This window comes from Lepisosteus platostomus, chromosome 17, assembly GCF_059453375.1.
Source record: "Lepisosteus platostomus isolate fLepPlt1 chromosome 17, fLepPlt1.hap1, whole genome shotgun sequence".
In the NCBI taxonomy this organism is placed as follows: Eukaryota; Metazoa; Chordata; class Actinopteri; order Semionotiformes; family Lepisosteidae; genus Lepisosteus; species Lepisosteus platostomus.
Genome location: NC_142627.1, coordinates 20,646,012 through 20,671,337, shown reverse-complemented (window position 1 = coordinate 20,671,337; position 25,326 = coordinate 20,646,012). Strand labels below are relative to the sequence as shown.

The following is a 25,326-nucleotide window of genomic DNA, read 5'->3' as shown; positions in this document are numbered from 1 at the left end:
TTAAAGGCTGACTGAGAATATAATGGATTTAAATTATTTAGCCTCATTAACAGCCCATAAATGCAAATGGACTCTTCTTCCCAAAGATAAACTCACAAATGTGAATCACATTCATAAAAAGTTAACCATTAATTCTGATGTCTCATATTTCTTGCTATGGAAAGAGATACAGCATATTTGAATGATCAAATGGACTGAAATGCTAAACATTTGAACTACACTTTGACACTTCAAAATGTGAAAAAAATAGATCTCAAAACTTGTGCAGCAAATTTTATTGATACACACTCCTCTCAGCTTCTGCAAACTCATTCTGATATAAAGCAAAATCTCATCAATACATTGTTTATTAACACAGAAATTTTGTTCTGAATGAACACACACAGCCAGCCCTGTTACAGTGAAGAATGTTCAGAAATTGCTAGACCCTCAGTGTTTATGGTTTGGGCTGTGTGATAATGCCATTGGGATAAACACAAAGAACAACTGTTTTTATCCTCCATGTGTCACATGTGGATCTGAGTACAGCAGGCGAAAACAAAGACATTCAAGTTAGCCACACAAAAGCTTGTAGTATGAACAGTGAAAGATTTGTGGCAGTAAGGCTCAAGCATATCTGTTATGTTAAATACATATGAAATGTAACAACAAAAAATGTTTGCATGTTCATTTTGACATTCAAAGAAGACTTGTGGTATATATTTAATTCTAATGCCCTCTTCACTGTTAGCGCAACAGCTTGGATTAATTTTTTTTTAGTGTTTCAGAATTGATAATTGCTGTACTATAATTACAATATTTAGTTTATAGATCACTGTGATTTTCGTGTCTAATATAATATCATTCAACAACTGAAGGTGTCTCTTTTGCTTCTGCGATACTAATTAGATTAGATAATAATTAGAAAATAATGACTAGTACAGTGTAAGACATCCACTTTTGTTTTTAAAACAGCAAGAAAAAAGCTTTACATTTTTTACCCTTTCATTAAAAAGGTCTCTTTTGTGTAAAATTCATACTTAAAAAAGTCAGAACCTAATGAATTAATTGCAGATAGAAAGATCATCACTTTTCTGTAAGAATTAAATAATGAAACACTTAAATGAGTGTGAACTCAAACCATCTCCTCTGTGATCTTGATTTCTTCATTTACAACAGAAATAGCTAAATCATGTATTGAGGCTTCTAATATAGAAAGGAGTTCTTTTGATTGAGCTTTCACAATGTCAATTATTATTTTTTGTAGAGCAATCTGTCATAGATTCACCATCACATGCATTACGTAAACAAAACAATTTCATAACGTCTGTAAATAAGATCATTAATTCTTCATATCATATGTAGAAAAGATATTGATGAAATTGCTTACCTTTGTAATCTGTAATAATAAAAAAGAAGTGAGGACAAACTCTAGCTCTGGTGCCCTCTAGTGATACCAATATAAAATACTGTGTCGGGTAACATGAAACATATAAAAAAGTAACTTTACAGTACATAAATTAACACTACCTACCGAATACTGCCTGAACTGTAAAGCAATTCAATTAAAAAAACTGTAGGGCCACCTCTGTGCAAGATCAAAGTTACCTCTTCAGCTAGGTAAGACTAGCTTCTTATCACCACACACTTTCTAGGATCTGTTATTAACAATCAGCCTTAACATCATTTTTTATTCAATATTGAATTTAATAGTACTTACACGCAGACATTCTGATTGAGTCAGTAACAGATTTTCTCTTTATGATGATGTTTCTCAGAAGTCCACAGGACAAACTGAAAATGCAACAAACCCCCTTAAACAGCAGCTTTGGTTTACTGATCACAGTGGAGTTGTACAACTTCTATGCAATCTGTATATGAGGCCTGCTTAAACCAAGTTTTATTGTTGTTGAAGGCCCTTCACTTTTTCTCCATATGCAATGCTCACACTTGGTCCAGCAGGTTAAAGACCTGTCATTCATTTTTCAAAACAAGGAGAACAAAACACCACTAATGGTTGTATTGACTTCAGAGTGCTTTAACTTCTTAATCGTCGCTCTTCATGTCTCTGTGAAAACAGTGCTACCAACCAGAGCAAGAGCTGAATATTGCTCCCAGAAAAATGAAAATGTGAAATGAAAACCTCACCATATAAACAGATAAAGGGCCAACTTTTAATACATTTTAAGTAAAAGGTGTCTTTAAATATGGTATAAAAATAAATGCAAGAAACAGTAACAGAATTACAGACTACATAGGACAAGGACATAGCTTTTTTGATTTTCAAAATGTGATTGGACATGTATGATGAAAACCATCTGTGCTAATTTTTGTAGTGCAATAAATGCAAATGAAGTTTAATAATAAATGCATACTTTGTAATGTTTCCATTTTGTGTCTGATTATCAGTGATTAAGGTAATGTACCTATACAGAAGCCTTTTTTTATTTTAACTGTACTCCAACTTGCTATAAACACTCGGTTCCAGCTGATTTGGAAGGAAGAAGTGAACGTACAAATTAATCTTAAAAAAGGCATTCAGTAGTTTAAAGTCTTTTCAAAATCCATAATGCCTTGCAACACACTGAAGAAATAAATAAAAAATAGTTCCTCGGACATGCAACAACTGGTCTACTGTCCTCTGGTTTGCCTGGGTAAACAGTGGACTACAATAATGTATAAATGAAATGGTCCTCTTCCAAGCTAAAAGGTGACAGCTTTTTTAGTATGACTGCACAAGACTTGTTAGCCTCTTTGAAGTAAGTGTTTTCCCCTGGAAAAGAAAAAAGCAAGAGATTCAAATGTTATGATGACATGTTTCTTGGGGACTAACAAAGAAACACCAAAAATAAATATCAGGTGGCAAATATGAGCAGCTGGGTCTATTAAATTCATTCAGCAAACACTATTTTCACTAGACACCCAACAGACATGCAGATTCCAGATTAAGGACCACAATTTTAGATCTGTTATTCCATTGCAAAATTGATAGCCATTGCCTTTGTCATGCACTCACGAATGTAATCTTTTCCCTTTGAAGAGTCTAGTTGTTATTTTTTGTTCTGGGTTAGCAGGGATATTGTGCATACAAACCAAGCCCTTGGGAGTGTGTGATTTCTTATGTACTGTATTTCCCCTGGTCAGTAAGAAATGAATAAGAAATATGTTGCTTCTTTGATTTTCACTTCTACAGAATGACCCAGTTAAAGATGTCTTTCAACATCTTTTATCAAAGTAAATGGGAAAGCAACGCCACCAGTGTTTCCATGCCATCAGTGTGGTAATTAAGTAATTCAGAGACTGCACTGAAATACATCCGGTGCTCACAGCAGTAACCACATTTAAGTTTTTTGGTGAGTATTGCGACTCAAATTGTTTTATTTTAAATGTATAGTTAAAAGTAGGTATTTTTTCCCTTTTAGTTCTCCACCTGGGAGCTGTCCCGCTTTTCACTAGTCAGTATTGAGGTTGTGCGTCTGCCTGCCTTCTTCCTGACTTGGAAGAAGTCTGCACCACACACCCACACTTTCCTGGATATGTTGTGTAGTGGGTCTCTGTTTCCTTGCTCATTGCACCTAGAGCAAGACTGGAGATAAACAGAAGCTTAACGATATCTGGAGAAACTGAGTCCCTCACTTGCAACCAGGCAGGAGTCTCACTTGACTCCAGCCTACCCAAACTGATGTTTTGTGCCACTGCTGGGGAAAGCCCATACACTCGCTAGCACTAGAATAACCAGACGTCCTCTTTTTCCCGGACATATCCTCTTTTTGAAACCTAAAATATAATTATAAAATTCCAAAACTTGTCCGGAATTTTGTTTTGCTGGTTTACTCAGACTGTGTTAACACACACAGGCCTACACGTTTTTGTTTGTTCCATGTTGGTAGTCTGAACTTACACGCAGCGTAGCTTGAAAAGGGTTTTTCTGTGTGTGTGTCTGTGGGTGTTTTTATGGCCATGAGAAATAACAATGTTTAACTAGTTTCATTATATGTCAAAATGTTTCGTTAAAATTGATAATTTTTGCAACCAATGAGGACTTCTAAGTTCTGATGTCTTCATTTTTTCCTCAGATGTTAAGACTTTTGTTGTGTTAAAATAAAAAAAAAGTGAAGTTGAAAATAGGGCTATATTTTTGTTTTTTTCCTTGTGTGCCATTTTGGAAGAGAAATAGCAGCCCTGCAACTGTTTAAAAGTTTACTAAGAAGTTTAATAAAAACTAGAGTTTAAATTGATTTTTTGATTAGAATAAGTAATAAAGATTCTTTACTTTGGAGGCATGTGTTGAGTGTCGATTATCCCCCCCCCCCATCCTCTTTTTTGAAAACCAAAATATGGTCACCCTAGCTAGCACATAACAATCCCAGTATTCGCTCCTCTGATTTCAGAGATTCGAGCTTTTCTCAACTGCAGGTGAATGTTTTTATGAAATTAAAAATATAAGGTATGTAGGTGTAACTCTCAAATGAGCTATGTTTTTATAATATTTACTGGTAAACACTACTGTATTTAATAAATTTCATGGTTTAAGCTTATGCAAACAAGTCCCATGAAATACATATAGATTGTTTTACAGATACCTGGATTTTTTTAGGCATGTACAGTAGCATTGCATGTGACTTTGTGATGTCACTCCTTTTCAAGAACACTTTTCTGATTCTACTGTAGCAAAGGACAAATCACACTTATACTAATAATTCTATACTTTTTATCCTCAAGATCCCAAAGTGCATTAAATATACAGTAACTGGAGATCCACTTGATAATCTGAACTAAAGCACCCACTTGGAAGATACAGTATGCAGTATCCATACTGTGCACCAGCAGTCCCACTACACATCAGATCAGGTGGATGAGGGAGAGACTGCTTCAACAGTTGAATTAATGGAGAACTTTAGGAAAGCCAGTAGGACACTACTCTTCCAAACAGTACTATCTGATCTTTCATAACCAGGAGATAGGACCTTAACAGGGTCTCCTATAGCACCTTTTATGACCAGGCACCATACTGATTTGGAAAATTTGGTCTAGAGGGTCCACCATCACCACAGTAGCTTAACCTGATGCCCCCATCCCAGTACTGATGAGAACCAGCCTTAGTTTCTGAGATCTGACGTGATCACATGTTGGTAATGCTACTGTCAGTACCAGCTAATCTCTTGTGAAATGACAAATTATAAAAACCATGTAAGTAAAGCAGCAAGAAAGTAATTGAAATTTCCAACTGTCATTTTTTTCCATTATCTGCAATTTCAAAAATGCATGTGCTTATGTACGCATTTTTGAAATTCATAACATAGTTAGGGCATAGTACAAGGCCTGTTTGGTAGCATGGGTTATACAGTACATTCATTAAAATTGTTATTTAAGACAGTATATACTGTATATTCACAAGAGCAGTGCTCAAAATAGAAGTCCTGGTATGAGACCTAATATCAGACAGAGGAGGGGCTCATACAGAAAAATCAGTACAGCACACAAGGTAGAATACAATTTCACATGAATTTACAGTGGATCCCTAGGTTTTTCTGTTGAATTCAGAAAGATGCTTGCAGCATAAAATTAAGGATCTAAGGTTAACCCTGATCATGTCTGAATCTAATAAACTTCTCACAAATAATTTGTACCACTGCAGCTTGTGCAGTATAATGCATACTATGGAACTGGTCACCCACAAAAGTGGATGGATAATTAGGGTGCATTTAAATATGTTAAAATGCAGATTGGGATTCTCTTGTTTTGTTGCACATTTTGTGATATTAATTCCTGCCCACCAAGTTCCCATAATCAAACTTAAGGAAAGATAGTGTATACAGAAAACATTTTGCAATATCCATATTTTGTCAAGATACTGCCACGGACAACTCACAGTGTTAACAATTTGATAGAAACAACAAAAGCTACAACACTGACAGGCATCGTACTGTACCACTCAGCATACAACACACACAAACTCAAAACACCAGCCAGTGACTAGCTACCTCTTTCACAACAGGTGAGTGTTCGCCTTCAGTGTTGGCGTACAGTTTTTATGGCATGGAAATATAGGCATGTTTCTGGCCTATAAAAATAAATGTGTTTAATGCTCTTAGTTTGAACAAGCTGTTACAACAGAAATGTTCATATAAAGTTTCTTGTCCTCATGTTCTCATGAAAAACAAGGAATTCTTATCACAGAATTTTCACCTGAAAATTACATCTGAATAAACTCCAAACCAGTTTATACAATATGTGTGTCTGCTGGGCAGAGTGGCCAAGAAACTTTATAATATACAATGTACAATATATATATATAAGGGGCTTTAATCATTAGCTTTTGATTTTAAAAGGCAGCAAATGAAATACTTACAGTAGTTAAAAAGGGTCAAGTCTAAAATAAAACACGTCTACTGTATGTACAGTATGTTTAAAAAGAAAAACTTTTGGCATTACTGGAAACCTTGCAGTCTTTATCATCTGGCTTTATTTTTCATGGAATCCAGCACGTATTACTTTACAGGTGCATTGCAGTACACACAATATTAAAACATTAATTAAAATCCCTTATATAATATGCTTATAGCTTTTAATTGCAACATGATGACACAAAAACAGGGTGGCAGACAGAATGGAGATGGAGAAGAGCCACCACTCCTTTAGTATCATTACCTGGAAGCAAAATCCTTCAAAATAAGTTCTTACTTTTCTGTGAACAAGGAAAAAGCAAACATGAAGGAGCACATTTTTTTATACTTTGAATAAATGTGAAAATGACATTCATGCAAAGCTGTACTGGTTTGCATGCAGTCACATTTCAGGAGATCCTGTTATACGACAGCAGCACCATTCGGGATTTGAAAAAAGTGCATTCACTCAATGTAAAAATTATGTCAGACACAGCAGATCAAAAAATCAACTAAAACATTTCTGATTGTCCAATTCAACAGAGGGAGAGGTACGTACATGTACACATCAAGCAGATTTTCAGCCAAGTCCAGAAATCAGCCACTTAGTCTTAATATTTTATTTTAAATTCGTGCTCTAAGAGTGCAGTTGTGAAATCCTGGGCAAGTTCTGGATTAATGAAAATCTACCAAAAATATAGTTATAAAGGTGAAACAATTCAGGAGAGGGAGGAAAGAAGGGTTTTGACTGTAAAAAGCTCAAATCCACAAGCTCTTTCTATGTCTGAGTGCATATTGTGGTATCACAAAGCAGTGACGGACTTTGTCAGGGCAGTCGGTGGTTTCAGCAGCCAGCCATGCAAGTCCTATCAACTTACCACATTGCGAGTGAATTTTTCAAATGAGGTTCTGCGATCCTGAATGTTTTCCAACTTAAATTAAAAAAAGAAAAGGAAGAAAAAAAAGGCGAGAAAAGTACACAGCTGAAAAGAAGGAATGATGAAATGGACAGCAAGCCAAGCTATGTAAAAAAAATCAAAACAACAGCTGGAATGGAAACTGCAAGCGATCTGGTTAAAATGTCCTGCAAAATTTCACTGAAAATGCAAATAATAGTAAATAAACTGAATGAAAAGAATGAAAGAGCTACATTTAGACATATGATTTTAGTAAAGGTTTTTAACTGAAATTTGCAAGGAAGGTTGCGGTGTTGTTGTCAGGTTGTGGTGCTAACTTCTACTCTGCTACTGTATGTATAGATATATTTTGCCACCCAAACCCCTCTTTGTACATTTGTCTCACAACCATCCTGCAAACCCATCTACACCCTTGTAGCAGCTCCCTGGCTCATTCCTTGCGAAAGTGAGGAGGGATTCGGTTAGCCTCGTCCTTACAGTTGCTCAGTTAGGCTTGTCATGCCAAACCTCTATGAAATCTCTATATTACATTTCTCAAGATAAGATCAAACTGCTAAAGAAATAAGGGTGATTGAAACTGCTTGAAAAAATCCAATAATGTTACCCACAAAAATATTAAGAAATAATTGGTTATTACTTATATCGTGTGCTCTGCCACCTCTCAGTCTGAGACTCTCTCTGATCTGGAACCTCTAAGCAGAGTTCTGGCACCTCCTTGTGACATGAAGAATATAATATGCGTTTTCAGCATAAAGCATAAGGAGTCTCGTTGACTCCTTGATAAAATTTCCACAAAGCTATCCTTATTTGTTTACTATGGGTGAATACCTTAAAAATAGACATAAAGTGTAAAGAAATGGAACAAGACCACTTGATCTTCGCACAAGGCACTTTGCTGACACACTGCTCAACCAGCCAGTGCAGACTGACAGAACAGGATGAACAGGATTGATATGGCATGGGTTTTGCATTCCACTACTGAGAGTGCTCAAGGATTTATTTTCCTCAAACATTAGGATACAACTGTTTGAAAATGAAGAGTATGGCTAACACGTCAAGATTTTGTGTCTTCTGCAGCAGTAAAATTCTACACTGTCTAAGTTTCAGTAAAGTTCACAACAGTGAGCTCTGATACAGTACATACTAAACAGAGTATACTGTACTGTAGGTGCGTAGGAGATCATAGAGTCAGTTTCTGGACAGTCCCGATGACAGGACCATAAGAGTGGAAAAGTTTCAAAAACATGCTTCTGGGATTTGAAATGAGTAATTAAAGTTTTTTTTTTTAACTAGCCTTGTTAGCATGTTATCCACAGTGGTGATTTGGAAGTGTGGTACCTTGTGCATTGGCATGTTCAGTATTAAATATGTCACAGTTGCTCTGGCACTCCATTTCCTCTCATACATCCCCTCTCTCCTCCTCACCTAGACCTCAAGCACCTCTTACAAATATTACATTATTTATTACTTTAGGTCTACCACACTTTAATTACATACTTAACCTGTACTGTATGTTGACTAATACTAAAGTTTAAAGGTTTGGTATAATAATTTTGTCCATTTAGAGATAGAATTCTGTATACTTAATACCCACATCTGCTGAAGATAAAATGCAGTAGGCAGAAAATGTCGGACATGAGAATTATTCTTTTTTCCAAAATAAGGAACACATGACTGTTTTTTTGGACAGACTGTCTTTCACAAAGTCCAGTAATGACTATAAAATAAGTATATCTGTGCATAAATGTAGCCAGTGATTGTTTACATTAATGGAAAAAGATGAATAATATACTGCAGCTCATGCAGCACCGATTATGAGCCATTAGAGATGAAAGCTTTTTTCTTTGACTATGATTCTTTTTTAACCTTCCATTGATCCAGAACTTTTACAAAGGAGGAATGGCCAGCACCTAAGCATTTAGTCATTAAAATATTTCAGGCATATACAGTACCTTTTTCTTGGCCTGTAGCAATTCCTGGTAGGCACTGGAACGTATGAAACGAGCATAAGAATCACTCTTCATCAGTTTGTAAATGTGCTCCTGAAAATACAGGTTTAACAAGAGGTTATAAAATTATTTACTTTTTTTTTCCTCTTTTAAGTGTCGTTTCTAACAATTTAATATTTGGTGGACATGTTTCTGATTCATAAGAGACTGTCTTTTTTCTCACCATCCTCTGCTCAACAACTGGCTTGTCTGACTCAGGATGCCCAGTCTACTTCAGATGTACAGTATGGCCAGACTGCTATCCCTGTAGTCAGGCAGGGTGAAGCTAAAGTTAACTCTAAGCATCCTGTACCAACAGGTCCATGGCGCTTGTCTGTATCTCTTTACATTTGACTTTCATGACATTGTAAGAATAAGGTAAAGCATTTTTCATATCTGAGCCAGAATAACACATTAGGCCAGACCTATCCTATTTTCCATGGTGTTAAGGAATGAAGATAGCATGTGACTCTTCTACAACAACTGGACTGCAATGGGAACATGAACACACAACTCTCCAGCTGGTCTCCAGACCAGGCACTTACCCACCTACTGTACATTACAAGACAGATATATCAGATATAAAAATAAAAATACAATGGCACTTATCTACAGAGAGGAACTGCATGAGGTTTTCTTTTTTAAAATTTTTATCAGAAGAAAGAATGTGGACACACATCACTAGGATGAATCAGAATTAAACAAACTTTGAAACAATATTAAACTAAATTAATTTTGCCAGTAACATTGTATTAGGCAAAGGGTTCCAATACCTTTGTAAGCAACTATACTTACAAGTACACTGAAATCATGTTAGTAAACAAATTTGTGGTGTATAATGTCACTGACATATTTATTTAGAATTAATGATTTTAAAGTGTTGTGGCAAGTTTGTGATTCAGAAAAGACAACGTTTCTAATACATAATGTTTGTACCAGTTACCGACATTGTGCTCAAGGCTGGAGGATAAAGGTATTGACCACCCTTCTAGATTATTATTATACTTCCACTTTGTGATCAAGTAGAATGTGTCAGGGCGATCAATACACAAGACAAAAGTAACACCTAGAAAATGAAGCTGTAGATCAGATCAAGCTGGAATGCAGGAAGAAAGGTAATGTGTTCCAGCTCTACACTGCTTGCCCAAGCATCACAGGGCTTACCTGGGCATCTTCAAAAGTATACCGTCCAGGATCCTTCACATTCTGGGTTGTTTTGTCATAACTCTTGGAGTCTACGTTGATGGCACTGGGAGCACCAGGAGCCAGGAATTCCAGCCAGATTTCCTGGACACGGGCTGGTACTTCACGGATTGGCCTTTTTTTCAGCTCCTGGACTGCTAACCAAAACCTGGCCACACAACAGAGGAGAGTCACTACATGATTGTATCAAATTGTACATGGTTATATTAAATTATGAAGGGTGGCACGGTGGCACAGTTGTTAGCATTTCAGCAGTGCTGGGACATTGGGGTGCTGTCTGCTTGGTTTGTATGTTCTCCCTGTGTTCGTACTGTATGTGTTTCCTCCGGGTGTTCCAGTTTCCTCCCACAGTCCAAAGACATACTGGTAGTCCAAATCTCTCCAGCTAGACTTGTAACTCATACCAGACCTTGGCCTATAAATTGCCTATAAAGTCACATATTCAATACAAGATCTTGTTACTGACTTTCAAGGCTTTAAATAATCTGGCTCATCATACATCTCTGAACTCCTCCATGTTTACACTCGTTCCTGTAGGCTCTGTTCAGTTGAGGTTGACTCTTTCCTCACTGTACCCAGGACTAACTCTTGGACATTTGGTGACCATGCCTTTCCTGTTGCTGCTCCTTGTGATAGAATACCTTTCCTCCAACTCTTAAAGAGACACATTCTTTTACTCTCTTCAAATATAAACTCAAACCTCACTCAACTTTTTCCTAGTCCCTATGTCTGATTGTCCCACTCTCTATCCTGTACGATCTTATTTTAATTTTTCTTTTATTTTTTGCTTTTTACTTTTGTGTTTTTCTTTATCACTATGTATTGCATCCTTGGGTTTGGAAAGGCACTTTGTAAATAAAACTTATTATTATTATTATTATTATTATTATTATTATGAATTATTATTAACCTAGCCCGTATGCTTTTGGTATGTGGGAGGACACTAGAAGACCTGGAAAAAACCCCATTCAGACACAGGATAAACATGCAAACTGCACATACTGTAGAAGAGTCTCCAGTCCAGAATTGAACTCAGGACCCAAAGATTGTGAGGCCACAGTGCTAGCCACCATGCTGCTGTGTTTATAGGCGAACCACTCTGCAGACACTTAGTGGGTGAGTCAGAATGCTAACTGAGTCTATCAATGGCCACCCATGTCCACTCACACACAAATAGAAACCCTCCCACCCACAACAAACTGCCATCCAATTCTCACAGGGGCAAAAAGCTGTACTGCTTTTCCAGTTTAATAAATCAACAGAAGATGTAACAAGTAAAGGTTAATTCCACACTGAAACGTAGAAAGAAGAAACACTGTCTGTTCTTGAAGACTAGCAATTGCCTCAATTTCCAACTCTTGTTTCTTGTTTTACTATTAAATCTGCATGTACCTTGAATGTACTGTACATAAGTGTATTTCATTAGTTGTCAGTACATATTTATTTTACAGTCAAAGTCTACATAATTATACATAATTTTTTGTTGAGCTGTTCTGAATTGTAGTATTGCATGCATCAAATCAACTGGACAAATAATATCGCAAATAATAGATAAATAATAACATACTTTTCCAATGTCATTTATCAGACTCTCTAAGAATGAGTTTGACTAATCAAAAAGTAAGTCTAGATCTAAATATACAGTAAGTCAGGTCTGTCTAAACATTTTTCCAGAAGGGCGGAGTGTTGGTAGGATTTCTAAATCTCTTTACAGCAGCAGTACCTGGACAGCAGGGAGAAGTTGTTAAATTTGTCCTGTTAAGTGGAATAACAAGCTGATTGAGTTGGAATGGAGACCTGCAGACACACTGGATCTCCCGGACAAAGATTAGACAGCTCTGCTTTCAAATGATTTTTTCCCTGACTGTCAATATCAATAAACAATGATAAACCTATACCAAACACCTTAAGGTCCCTAGTGTACATCTACTTTTGGATCACTAAAAACAAATTTAGTCTTTTTCACAAGTGCTCAATTGGTTTAGAAACAAATCTTTTTTTTGTTAAATTTGATAGCTGAGAACAATACATCCCTTATTTTTAAAATCCACACTCTACAACTCCTTATCCCTAAAACAGTGGTCCCCACACACCTGCTGGTTTTAATTCCATTTCACCTTAATTAGATAATTGAGGCCTTACTGGATCTGAGAGGTTGCTTCAAATGAATATTTGCATTTTGTTTCTAGTCACAAGTTTGGGATTTAATTTAACTTATAAAATGTTTAATCTGATCTGTTTGTTCCCAGCTCCTAATCTCCCTATTATTAAGTCAGTGAAGGGTTTGATTGTGTAACCAATTGAGCACTTGTGAAAAAGACTCAATTTGTTTTTAGTGATCCAAAAGTAGATGTACACTAGGGACCTTAAGGTGTTTGGTATAGGTTTATCATTGTTTATTGATATTGACAGTCAGGGAAAAAATCATTTGAAAGCAGAGCTGTCTAATCTTTGTCCGGGAGGTCCAGCTGGAACAAAGACCTGGTGTGGGGATCGCCAGGACCAGGAGTGGGAACCACAGCCCGAGAGTCTTTATAAAGACAGGGAGTGGAAAGATGCTTGCTGAGCTGGACTGGGCATGTGTACCTCAGGTTTTCAGAGCTGAACTCTGATTCCAGGAACTTGAGGAACTGCTCCCTCCCCACTGGGTCTTTCAACACCTCATTGATGCCAAAGCCCCATCGCTTCACCCGCTGCTGGCCTGGCTCCTTACTGTAAAGACACACACCGCGCGTGAACGGCAGTTACAGCACGGGAATCAGAACAATTCATTAATACACTTATATATAGCGCTTTTCTGGACGCTCCACTCAAAGCGCTTTACAGGTAATGGGGATCCCCTCCACCACCATCACCAATGTGCAGCCCCACCTGGATGATATGACGGCAGCCACAGTGCGCCAGAACACTCCCCACACATCAGCTCTCAGTGGGGAGGAGAACAGAGTGATGAAGCCACTTCATGGATAGGGGTTATTAGGAGGCCATTATTGGTAAAGGCCAGGAGGAAATTTGGCCAGGACACCGGGTTCGCTCCCCTACTCTTTTCTAGAAACGCTCTGGGATTTTTAAATGACACACGGAGAGTCAGAACCTCGGCTTTACAGTACGTCTCATCCAAAGGATGGCACCTTTTTATAAATACTGTATAAAGCATATAGTCACTATAATGAGGCAATAGGACCCACACAGACCACAGGGTGAGCGCCCCCTACTGGCTCCACTAACACCTCTTCCAGCAGCAACCTTAGAATAAAGCTTTGATGCGTCATTTACAATGATGAACAATACTCATATAATTTTGGAACATAATCTTTTTCTTTGCCTTTTGTCTGTATTCCAATACTTTCCAGATTTAAAAGTGGTTGTGGATTGTACAAACAGTATCATAACATCTGTTTTTTCTGTGTTTCCGCTAGCTGAAAATAATGTGTGGGGGCCTAAGGGGATATTAAAGATTGAATATGACTACTGAAGAAGATAGTTTTTTGTATTTAAAACTAGGGTTCTGGGAAGTGTTAAAGGTTAATAGGCTTCTGGGAGCAAAGATCAAAAATCTAATTTTTACAAGTCCCATGTGTAAGTGATTGCAAATAGAATTAGGCACCTAGTTCAGAGTGATGAACAGCTTTCGTAGATGTCTCATTCATTAAACATACAGTACGTTTAAGGACACTGAAAATCATTTTGCACTTTACATTTCTTATTGCCATTAACACATTCTATTTATAATGGAACAAGTAATAGGTTTCTTTCATGCTGAAAAGAGAAGAAAGAAAACACATTTTGGCCGTGGAGCCTTCTAAGGGTGTGAGCATCCCTCTTACAAGATGATTTCCAACATCTCTTACGAGCTCTCTAACATCTTCTAGGTCAGTGGTTTTCGGCACTCATCTTGGAAGACTCCTGCAACTTCTAGTTTTTGTTTAGAACTCTGAATAAGGGTAATTCATCTGTAGCTAAGTGTTAAGATCTTTTTTTGCTTTCAGAAGAACTGCACGATGTTATTTAGTACAGTTTTTACTAGTAGTTATTTGTTCTTTCAAAAATTACTGCATAGTGTTTTTGAAACCAAAGACTGATCACAGAATAATAATCAAGCAAGAAGTTCAGTTAAATAAATAAATCAGCTTCAGATTGACACCTAAACTGGAAGATGAACTGGAAGACACATGGGTGTCCCAGAACCAGGGTCCTGCAGTAGATAATGGCAAACACGAAATAACTTACTGGAAAGAATGAGAATGGAAGGGAATGTTCTGCTACGAACCTTGCTTCCAGCTCCCACAATGTGGTGTCATCCGACATCCAGGGATTTGAGGGATCAGGTGGTGTGAGAAATGGGTCATATTCAATGTATTGTTCTGTGTAGCCTAATAAACTGAAGAGAAACTTTGTTGTAAAAAGATACTCTCACAGATGTTAACACTGCAAATACTGAAGCATCAAATTTGGCTATCAATCTCCAACAAAATAATCAACACAATGCAGAAGAAAATTGCCTTTTTTGATCTAATTTATTGTTTTTATATCAGAATAAAAAATTCAGATGTTATCATTTTTGCACATTAATGGACATTTGACTGGTTATTCACCAAAGACATTTTGAATCACGTCACATACACAACTTCTGTATATGCACTGCGTGCTTACATACTGTACACTTACAAATGTCCTTATCATTCCCATATGCATTGAGTTTAAATTAATTTGTTGATTCGTGATTTTTTAGGAATTGATGTGACATGTTTCTCAGGTTAAGGGTCTTGTACAGCTACTGTAAATAAACCCGGGGACAGACACATTGATACTGTAGGTAGACGCTACCTGGGTGTGGCAGCCATTTTTACCAGCACACACCTGGCTGTCAAGCTGCGCTCACGGCCCCCGAGCTGCTGCAGGTGTGGGCCGCATTACCTACAGTAAGCGTCACCTCCCGAGGAGCTCTGGCTCAGGTTGCAGAGAGAGCAGCAGAAGCCACCGTGACCAGAGCTCAGATAACTCCTCGGCTAGGTTTTATTCTCAACTAATTATTATTTTTTTTTTGCATTAGGACGTTTTTCAGAAGAGTTCAAGCTTCATAGAGCTGTTTTTGTTTTGCTTGATAAATGGCAACAAGAGTTTGAAATAGCGTCTGTGGGACATTCTTTATGAAATGGTCCCACTGCTTTCTTGGCTTTGTTTACCCTGTCTGTAGTGTGATGACTACACAGATCTGCTACAACAGAATTTATATGGCAGATGCATATCCAGTGCTGTGTATACACAGAATATAGATTATGAAGTAAGCATGTCTTACCTTTCTGCAACTTTAGACATTTTTAATCGATGTCTGTCTAACTGCACTTGCCAAAATTTTATCTGAAAAGACAGAACAGGAAGACAGGTGTCACTGAAACAACAGTTTTCTACAGGAAAACACAACTCTGAATTATTTGAGAGAAAATGTGTAAATCAATTTCAGCAACATATGACAAGTCATATGGAAAAAGACCAATTGACACACTAGAGTGTTACAGACTCTCAAGGAAACCTAAGATCAGAAAATGAACAGTTTTTTTCACTAATATGTTTCAGAACACTTGAAGACTGTTTGATGTTTAGTCATTCCTGCATGAATTCAGTTAGATCTTCATGTGGCACCCAGGAGGTCTCTACAAAGTACAGCAGACATGGCTTATTGCCAGACACAAAGTTGTAAATAAATGAAAGGCCAATTTCCAATTGGATGGATTTGAATTACAGTAGATCATCGATTATCAGACACCCTAAGGGAGAAGGGGTAGCTGGATTTGAAAAAACGTGGGATAATCACATCAAATTTTTCATAGTAGCTTATTTCCGTACATTATTGTACTACATTTTGATTGGGGTGTTGTGCACTGTAGATGTTTTTAGTGTTTGCAATGTGTTTACTGTACAAAAATATTTTAAAAAGCAAAGTGTAAAAACACAAATAACTATGTTTGAAGAACAATATTGTAGAAAATGTGCTGTATATTACACAATATTAGTTTGATTATTGCAAAGTGCAATATATTACTTTTAGTACACAACCTGTTTGAGAAATAAAATATTTCATGATATTAGCCCATGATCATAAAATAATGTTGGAAGACGGATTATCGGTTCATGAATAATCACAATCTTAACCATCAAAATTGTTTGTTACTGCAGAAACAAACAATTTGTAGCAGAATGGTACAGATGTACTGTACATGTACTTATTTAATAATGTCACCAGAACCCTTTTGAAAAGCAGGGTTCTTGGGCCTGGTGCATAAATATCCCCAAGGACATAGGTCTTCTGCCAAAAATCAGGAGCAGTTTTATTACTAAAACACATGGAAAAGTATGATGGAAGAACACCAGAACAGTTACCTTTTCAGAGATCTGCAGGAGGATACCCTATCTGGGCTGTGAGCCAAGTTTTTATTTTGGAAACTCCTTTCCACCTTGTTACTACTGTGAAGGAGAGGCTTGTCTTGCTCCTTCACATACAAGGTAATAAAATGATACTATACAAAGAACAGCCCTTTCTTCCCACACAAATGACCACAAAATAATTTTATATTTTCCTAAACATTTGTACACAAATAGATTTATGCTCAAATGGCTCCACAGTGGTAGAAATGACAGACCACCTCCCCTCCAGAACACAAGAGGGCACTAAGGATGCAGGATGGCTAATGCTTCTCAGGCTATATTTTTGGCTGTGAGCCTGAGAGTGCCTTTGGCCTATAGTGAAGTTGGGTGTAAGATACAAAACAAACACTCCTATTTATAAGTCCATTTAGTTTTCATTTCCCAGTTTGTTGCTGTATTTGAACAACACAAAACTTCTGCAACAGGTACATGCATATCTTCATTTTAAAGCTTACCTTGTCTAGGTCTGATGGCAAAACACTCTATAGTGTACAGTATGTACACTATACTGTATATACTGGGGTATGAGATATACACTATACTGGTACACTGGATAGGTACACTATACTGGGGTAAGAGATTGTACCCCATCACAGTGTTCAAAATAAAACATAACATCAAATAACCAAACAGTGCATGGCAAACAAGAAGTGGGAGTGCTGTACTGTAGAACAGTGTACTGAGTTTGTGTATTTTATGTAAAATAATCTAGTCTGTTGATGCTTGTGTTGTGCAATTTTATAACACTGAAACTGAGTGAATACAAGTTGGTTTAATTTCAATTTTAAAAGAAATATCTTCTAAAAGCTGTTTTCTTTCAATATTTAATCTCTAGCTCCTCTACATTATCCATATAAATTGCCTGCTTTAACAGACTTGAAAGTGCTAGCTTTTTCACTATTTGCATTTGCTTTGTGTCGAGTTACATAGGGCCTCAGAGCACAGTTTTTCAACATGAAACAAGTTCAAATAATTATAGATGACAGTCAGAAATCACAGCATAAAACATGCAGAAAGCACTCACAGTAAAGTATTGCTTGGATACACAATAAAGAGCATAGAAAGGGATTTTTCAGTGAAGAGCATAAGACTTATTCCAGGGTTCAGGGAGATCAGCTATGAGGCAGACTGAAAGAATAGCAATCTTCTCATTCAAGAAAAGAAGGCTAAGGAGAGATTTAATGGAGGGTTTCCAAGTTTTTATTGGAAACAAACAGGGATGACACTGTTGGTATTTTATATTATACTTAAACATTTTTTTTCGTTTAAAATAAAAAATTTGAACAGATATTAGAAAACATTTAACTGCCAAGGTTTAGAACCGAAAACTAAGTCTGAGTCGGTGAAACAATCTCTTCCCATACTGTACATTATAAAGATGGGTCTTCTCCCATAGTTAAAGGCAAACTGCAGTCCCAATTTCTCGGATGAGTTATTAAATCTCAGTAACAAAATAAATGTATTGATGTTATAGAAATTTTTTACACGTTTTGAATTATGCACAAAATGGTGAAAGTACTGTTGTCACAAATCTGCATTTGAGTTCTCATGAATCATGAGTTGATGCGGCCCTTCCTGCTCACTAGCCACTGTAATGACTAATGTAATGTGATGTACGAGCAAATACTGTAAGCACAGGCTGTGCAAGCAGTCATTTCTCCACAAAAATCTTCCAACAAGATATGTCAAAAATGTTCCAACATACTGTATTTGTCAGCAAAACTTGTCTCCAAATTGAGAGCAATACTTCTGTTGGATTAAATGAGAGGTACTGTATTCACAAGCCTGCTTCATTGCAATGTAATAAGGTCATTTCACATCACCGGACGTTTTTTACAAACACTGTGTACATTTTACTTGGTTGGAAATGCACTCAGCAATGTAAATTCTTTCCAACCCCAAAATATAAAAATAGCATTGCAGTTCCCTTTTAACTTCTCTTAATGTTCTTATGTAAAGTGATGTAAATTATTCCAGTGATCTTCGAAGTCTAGCAGGTAATTGTTACTCTGAGTTAATGATGACCAAAAGTTATCCAATCATTGAACAGATTAAGGACTCAAGCACTAGCACAAGCACAGTCAGGGCAGCTCTTACCTGGTCATGCAGCTCTTCTGCTGTGGGCTGCTTTGCTTCAGCTGCAGGTGTGTGGGTAGGGCTGTGGCTTCGGATGTCATTCTGCAATCCGTACACAGACTACAAAACAATTTCACAGTATCACATTCACTTCAGCTAAGATTATCCACTTCTGTTAGTCTGAAACTGCCATGTCGCCGATATACAGCTTTTGGGCTACTGGCAAAAAGAGAAAAGACTTACCTTCCTTGTTTTGTGAGGGTTTTTCATTCTTGAGGATTTCTTTATGTCAACCTCTGTTGTATTTACACAACCAGGCTAAAATAAAACACAAGGCAACAAATGGAGTTATTAAAATATGACCTTTCTAAGGTTATAGGTGGTAATATTTCAAGTATAATCAGAAGCTTCCTTATTCCAGGTTGATGCCTTAACTAGTTAAGTTTTTTTATGTACATAATTCCAAATATGTTTATGTGCATAGGAATGATTTTGAAGATTGACAAACACCTTACTGAAATATTCATATTGTTGAAATACGTTTTCTCTAATACTGTTTATAACAAAGCATAAAGAGGATCATTTCAATTTAAATCGGTGTTGCAATTTGTGTGAACACTGTAAAAAGCATGTTTTTCTTTTTTACACTTAATTCAAATACTGCTTAGAAAAAAAACCCAGCAAGAACAATGAGTCATCAGCTCCCGTAACTAGTTTATCAAAGCTAGTTTATGAAATTCATAACAGATCATGTCAGGCAGATGGAGTGTATGCCTGTACAGGAGTTACTGATAAGGATACAATCTAAAACAAGGAGACAACCCATGAATCAAACTGTCTGTGCTGCAAAACAAGGTCAGTAACTGGTGTTTGTGACAGTGTAGTTTAACACAACTGCAAATCAATTCGGTTTAAAACATTTTTCTTTCATGAAATGGGTTTATGTTCAGAGCCTGTTCAAACCAGACATGAAATGGCACACTGGAACATTAATAATGTCATATTACTAAAACCCAATATAAGTAAAGCACATGCTTTTTTAGGTCTTATACACTTTATAATAAAGGTCATGTTCTGAACTTCCAATAAAAATCTTAAGGAAATCCAGTGGAAAAATAAACATCAGCTATACTAGAGGGCAGTTCAAATCACATTATATCAATCACTACTAGCCATATTAGCAATCTTAAAAATGAGTCTTCTTAGTGCGGCTTCCCAAAAGATGGAAAGATACCTTTTATTTGTTTCCAGCACTTGTACTAATGATAAATTCTCTATTTACATGACTGTATACAGTACCTGTAAGGCCACTGGCAAATGTTTTTACTGTGTTTTGTAGGCTCAAAACCTGCTCTGAAATTATTTCTTCCACAATAAATGGAGATATATTGCAAACGTACATAAAAACAGTTAAGCTGCAGTATATTACAATTCCTATTATCAAATGAGTGGAAGCCCTTCAAGATATTAGACACGCCTCTGAGCTGCAATGTGATCTGACATCAGAAGGTACAGTAGCACAGGGATATTCCAAGCTGCAACTTTCTGGATTCTAGCCCCCAAAAATAAATCGGTCCAGTTTCTTTCTCGAAGTAATAAAGTTTGCACACAGTTTGAAGCACTGTCCAGGAGATCAATTGCAAATGAGAATGAATTATTTCTGTAGTGCATCCCAATTGCTTACATTATGTGAGTGCAGGGCCTTATATTAGCTTGTTAATAATCCACCATCTGCAGAAGGATATGTAAAATGTCTCATGGGGACCTGACTGAAACTGATAGTCCTTAGCCATTATTATGCTTTAAATTCATAACTATTATATGGCAAACGAGAGATAAATCTTCACGTCCTTGATTACAACAAAGCTTGCACTCAGTTCCCATACATTACATAAATGCAAGAAGGGTTATTTAGCACAAGCCTCTCCATGTTCAATCTATAAAAGTAATGTGAGTTGTTGTTATTGCAATTGAAGGGTTTTTGTCTTTAACAATAATTAAGTGCTGTTGCCAAACCAGTATTTTGCCTGATTCAGAGACTAGAAAAGAACAGATACAGTACTTAATTTTGTTTACAGCATAACCAGACATGACTTTTTCACAAATATTGCAATGTCAATGACTGTTAATTGACACGTATTAACCCACAATTTAATTAACTAAGGTAAACCTTATTTTGGGAACCTCTATTATTGCTTTGGTTATAGACTCTGAAACCCTACAACTTCGCAAACATCCCTTTGAAGCTGGAAATGCTTTATCCAGATTCTTAGACACCTCCATTGTCACCTACTGTATCTCAGCCTGTAACAATATATACAAACATCCAACCATGACCCCAGTATGATGCCAAGCACTTCGGAGCTTTCAGACTTGTCTCTGAGAGCTGCACCACTCCACCAGTGGATGCTACACCTATAGACACTGCTTGCAAATGAAACAATGCATAACCGTGACACACACTCAAAAAGCATTACAGCATTACCCTTCCTCCCATTGTGGCAGAATCTTGGTAAATATAAAGCTAAATTCCAAATTAAGTAGTACAAATAAATATGAAATATAAATAAATAATATACTGTAAATATATAAACATGCATATGTGTTCTAGTTATAAAAAGATGAATAGCATGCAATGTTGGTTGATTGCTTAGTTACTATAGGCAAATCACAACACATAGTCTGATAAAAATTGTGATATCACCAGTAATTAATAACTCTGAAATGTAATAATTAATTGAGACTTCATCCTATTTGAGTGGATACAAATAACATATTAAGAGCATTGGTACAGTAAAGGTTTTTATATTAAGAAGTACACTACCTGATGTTAGAAGTAATTGGCGAAGCATTTAGTAAAATGCATTGATTAAAAAGAAAGTACCACTGAAATTACAGTACAATGATCTTTTTGAGAATTCCAAACTTTCTGAAACAAATCCAAAAAGGCATCAGAAAATAGCACTTGAGAGTTATTATGTACCAGTGCCCTGCGGTTACTGCGCTGCAGTGCTAAATGACAATGCTTTTAGTCCATGTAATGGATCTGGCTTCAGAAATATGTCATCATTCTCTGCGGCACTCATGCAGAAACTGGTTTAACAATCTAGAGGAAAAACATTCCGGCAAGGTACTCCTTTCCCCAGTAATTAATCTTGATGCAAAAAAGAAAATTATACAGTAAAGGCAAATGTTATACAAATGTGATGAAATATCTAAGGGGGTGTATGACAGTAGAAATTATCACCAAAAACATTGTAGAGAATATCTGGTAAAGTATAATTACTGTGACCATATTAATAAACACTAGTTAAGTTACTGGCTATGCCTGCATCAGTCTGAGTAATACACAGACATACTTCAGTACATCCTATTAGTAGTTCTTCCTACTGTTGCTCTCCTGAATACAAACTAGTGCTTAGCTGCCTTGAGAAGATCAGCAAGGTAACATCTGGACAGTACTCACTGGCTGAGCTACAGAAGAAATAGACTTGCTAGAAGAAGTGAGATTTGTGTGAAGGATTTCTCACCGAGTCTGTCCATGCAGCTAAGTGTGGATTTTTGTGGGTTTAAACCTTAAAAGAAAATACAAAGTACTGTGTCTTTCCAAGTCTGTCCCTGAAACAAGGGCAAAGGCTTGATATTTGAGCAGGCAGACAACAAACATGTTAAGGACTGAATGCAAATCTTCAAAAGTGACAAAGATATTTCTGGGTCTTGGGCTTACTTGAGTGACCGCAAAAATTCTTTGTTTAGCCTGGTTTATTCCCTGACTATTAAACATTCCCATTTTGTGATATTTATTAAAAACAGAAAAGGAAACTACAACTGAGCAATATTCAGCTTTGTGAAACCAAGGTTTATTAGTAATTACTAGGGAAAAGACTTCACTCTAAAAAATATAACTTCACCAAAATCAGTTTTATCCTCCTCTTTAAGCAGATCATTGCTTATAGACCTGAAGGATTAATAAAGCCATATTTAAATCCAGCTGCATTAAACATCAATTTATGAAATCATCAGATTTATTAAAATAGTTTTTTCTTCTCAAAATGTCAGTTTATACAGTTATTGTGATCATTTTAAGAAAACATTCAATAGCACCAAATTTAAAATGCCTTTAATCTTGCTATCACATCAGGAGTTGTGGGTTTAATATACTGTATTTTGAGTCTACAGTACAAAAAGTATTGTTCATATTATACCTTTTTGAAAACCACATCTATCATCTTTTGTAGAAACAGGTGAGCAGCCCATCCCACAGCTACACTTTGTCAATTAACACATCAAACAAGGTCCATCTTCACCATCTGTTCTTTTAAGCGCTTGCTATCACCTTTTTATTTTAAAACCTATTTGACTGAATAATAGAACCTTGTTGAATTTCTTTTTGAAATTTAACACATTCTAATTGGAACCTCCCTTACCAATTTACAGCATAAAACTCTGTCTTTTAGAAAAGGGAAACCAATTTAAAATAACACTGACTACACACTAATGCACTATTCCCTACTGTGTGTTAATGACTGTAACTGTACAGTAGACCAGCTAATAAACAAAGATGTGGTACTACTAATTTGGTGATGGTGATGCTTAGCACATGAAAATCTGTTCTAATGCCAGAAAATTACAGTTTTACACAACATGCTTTTAGTGCACTGCCCTACAGAGAGTCCAACAGATGGATGGACAAACTGAAAATCAGAAATATAGAGTATAAAAGATAGAGGTTTTCCAGTTTCTATATTTGGGTATTTATGGACCACACTAACACAAAAATATATTCATAAAAAGACTCAAATATTAATTGAAAAGTAAATATAAACTTTGAAAAATGTTACAATGTAATGGCTTATGTTACTAGTACTATAACATATCTTTGATACAGTAGAAACTGGGTTCAGAACAGAAGTGGCCTTGATTTGGTTCAATCATCTTTTTTTTTTTCTATTAGCTCCTTTTGTTTACCACTATTTTAATTATTTGAAATAAATCACATTTATGAGTTATGTTCTTTGCTTTTATCATCACATAATAGAAGTGGCGGCATCTCAGTCAAATTGCAACCACCCTAATGTTAATCAATAACAAGCCTTATTCACTGAGAGAAACCTTTTCAAAATGTGTTTTATTGTTCAATATGGAGAAATAACGTATTGTTCCTGCTGTTACTCCTGCATCTTAAATTTGATGTATTGACATCGGCAACTGCTGGAAAGGATGACAGGAGTACTGAACAAAAACAGGCAGGACATGCTGTCTATTTTCAGACACTACACTGGATAATTCCTCAAGGATCCCCAGCAATTCTTTGCTCCTGTTCTAAGCAAGATGCTATACTGGGTGGGAAAAATGAGCCTGATCATTGCTCTTAAAGAGCCAGTGTATTTGTAAAATAAAAAGAGGATTTAGTCAGAAGCTCATTGCTGACAAATACCTCACATTTGCAATGGCCTATGATGTTTTCTTTTATATAAAGCCCCCTTTATTAATGGTACACCAGCATTACAGTAGATTTGTCAATAAGGTTGCATTCAGCCAAAAAGGGTCCCTGAAGGCTTGAGGGCATGGTATGATATTCCCTTCCTCTTTTCAGATACTCAGAATGGTTTACCCATGGAAAAGGTTATCCAGGTCAATAAGAAAAGGATCAGTTAAAAGTCAGCAAGAGGTCTGGTCACCTTAGCAACTCAGATCACGTGAAGGTCATGTGGCTAGCAGATGACATCTGACAAACAACTGGATCATGGGATACTCATTTTACTAGAAGCTAGCTTTTGGCTAGTCAGAACTGAGAAACAGTGCTAAAGTGAATATGAATGGGAGTCATATTCAAAAGCACAAACTTGAGTTAGATGTACAGGATTCAACAGCAAAGCTGTATTTACAACTTGAATCCTTTGTTGATATACAGTAGTCACTGTATTTAAATTGAATAAAATAAGCAGGGTTTTTCATATCTGTAGACATTAATTTGCATTTTAAATATACCTTGCAAAGTTTAGCTTTCTTGCTATAATTGGATGCATTCTTGTATAGGAAATGACAGTTGTCTTCATAGAATCATTCTGCATGTGACTTATTAATTTAAGAAAACTTACTTAAACCCATTGGGTCTGTAAACTCATGCCAAGTGTACAAAGAGAATTGTATATAGTCTGTATAAAAATATTTGTTTCATCTATTATTTTATCTTCTTGGTTATAAAATTGTTAAGAAAAAAGAAAAAAGAAACTGTGACATCCCTAATGAGTGAGAGTGATTTAAATTTGATTTGTTTTATATAGAAATTGGTATCAGGGAAATTTCCTGGCAATATCAAATCACTTTGCTACTAAGGCAAAGCAAATG

General features: G+C 36.3%; 1 protein-coding gene across 6 annotated transcripts in view; it reads right to left on the bottom strand.

Moving 5' to 3' along the window:
• Nucleotides 1-25,326, bottom strand: part of rgs7b (regulator of G protein signaling 7b) — a 97,428-nt gene that overhangs the window by 2,873 nt on the left and 69,229 nt on the right. For 2 of the 6 annotated variants that reach the window (XM_088610158.1, XM_088610162.1), the window contains 10 exons: nucleotides 19,219-19,293; nucleotides 18,997-19,095; nucleotides 15,773-15,834; nucleotides 14,744-14,854; nucleotides 13,060-13,185; nucleotides 10,435-10,621; nucleotides 9,235-9,324; nucleotides 7,244-7,297; nucleotides 6,631-6,667; nucleotides 259-2,752 (listed from right to left, as the gene is read on the bottom strand). In XM_088610158.1, coding sequence (XP_088466284.1) covers nucleotides 6,647-6,667; nucleotides 7,244-7,297; nucleotides 9,235-9,324; nucleotides 10,435-10,621; nucleotides 13,060-13,185; nucleotides 14,744-14,854; nucleotides 15,773-15,834; nucleotides 18,997-19,095; nucleotides 19,219-19,293 — 825 coding nt within the window. In that variant the 3' untranslated portion in view covers nucleotides 259-2,752; nucleotides 6,631-6,646. Of the gene's footprint in view, nucleotides 1-258; nucleotides 2,753-5,968; nucleotides 6,044-6,630; nucleotides 6,668-7,243; nucleotides 7,298-9,234; nucleotides 9,325-10,434; nucleotides 10,622-13,059; nucleotides 13,186-14,743; nucleotides 14,855-15,772; nucleotides 15,835-18,996; nucleotides 19,096-19,218; nucleotides 19,294-25,326 lie in introns of those variants that run through there. The other 4 variants (XM_088610161.1, XM_088610163.1, XM_088610160.1 and 1 more) reach the window with 4 other exon arrangements.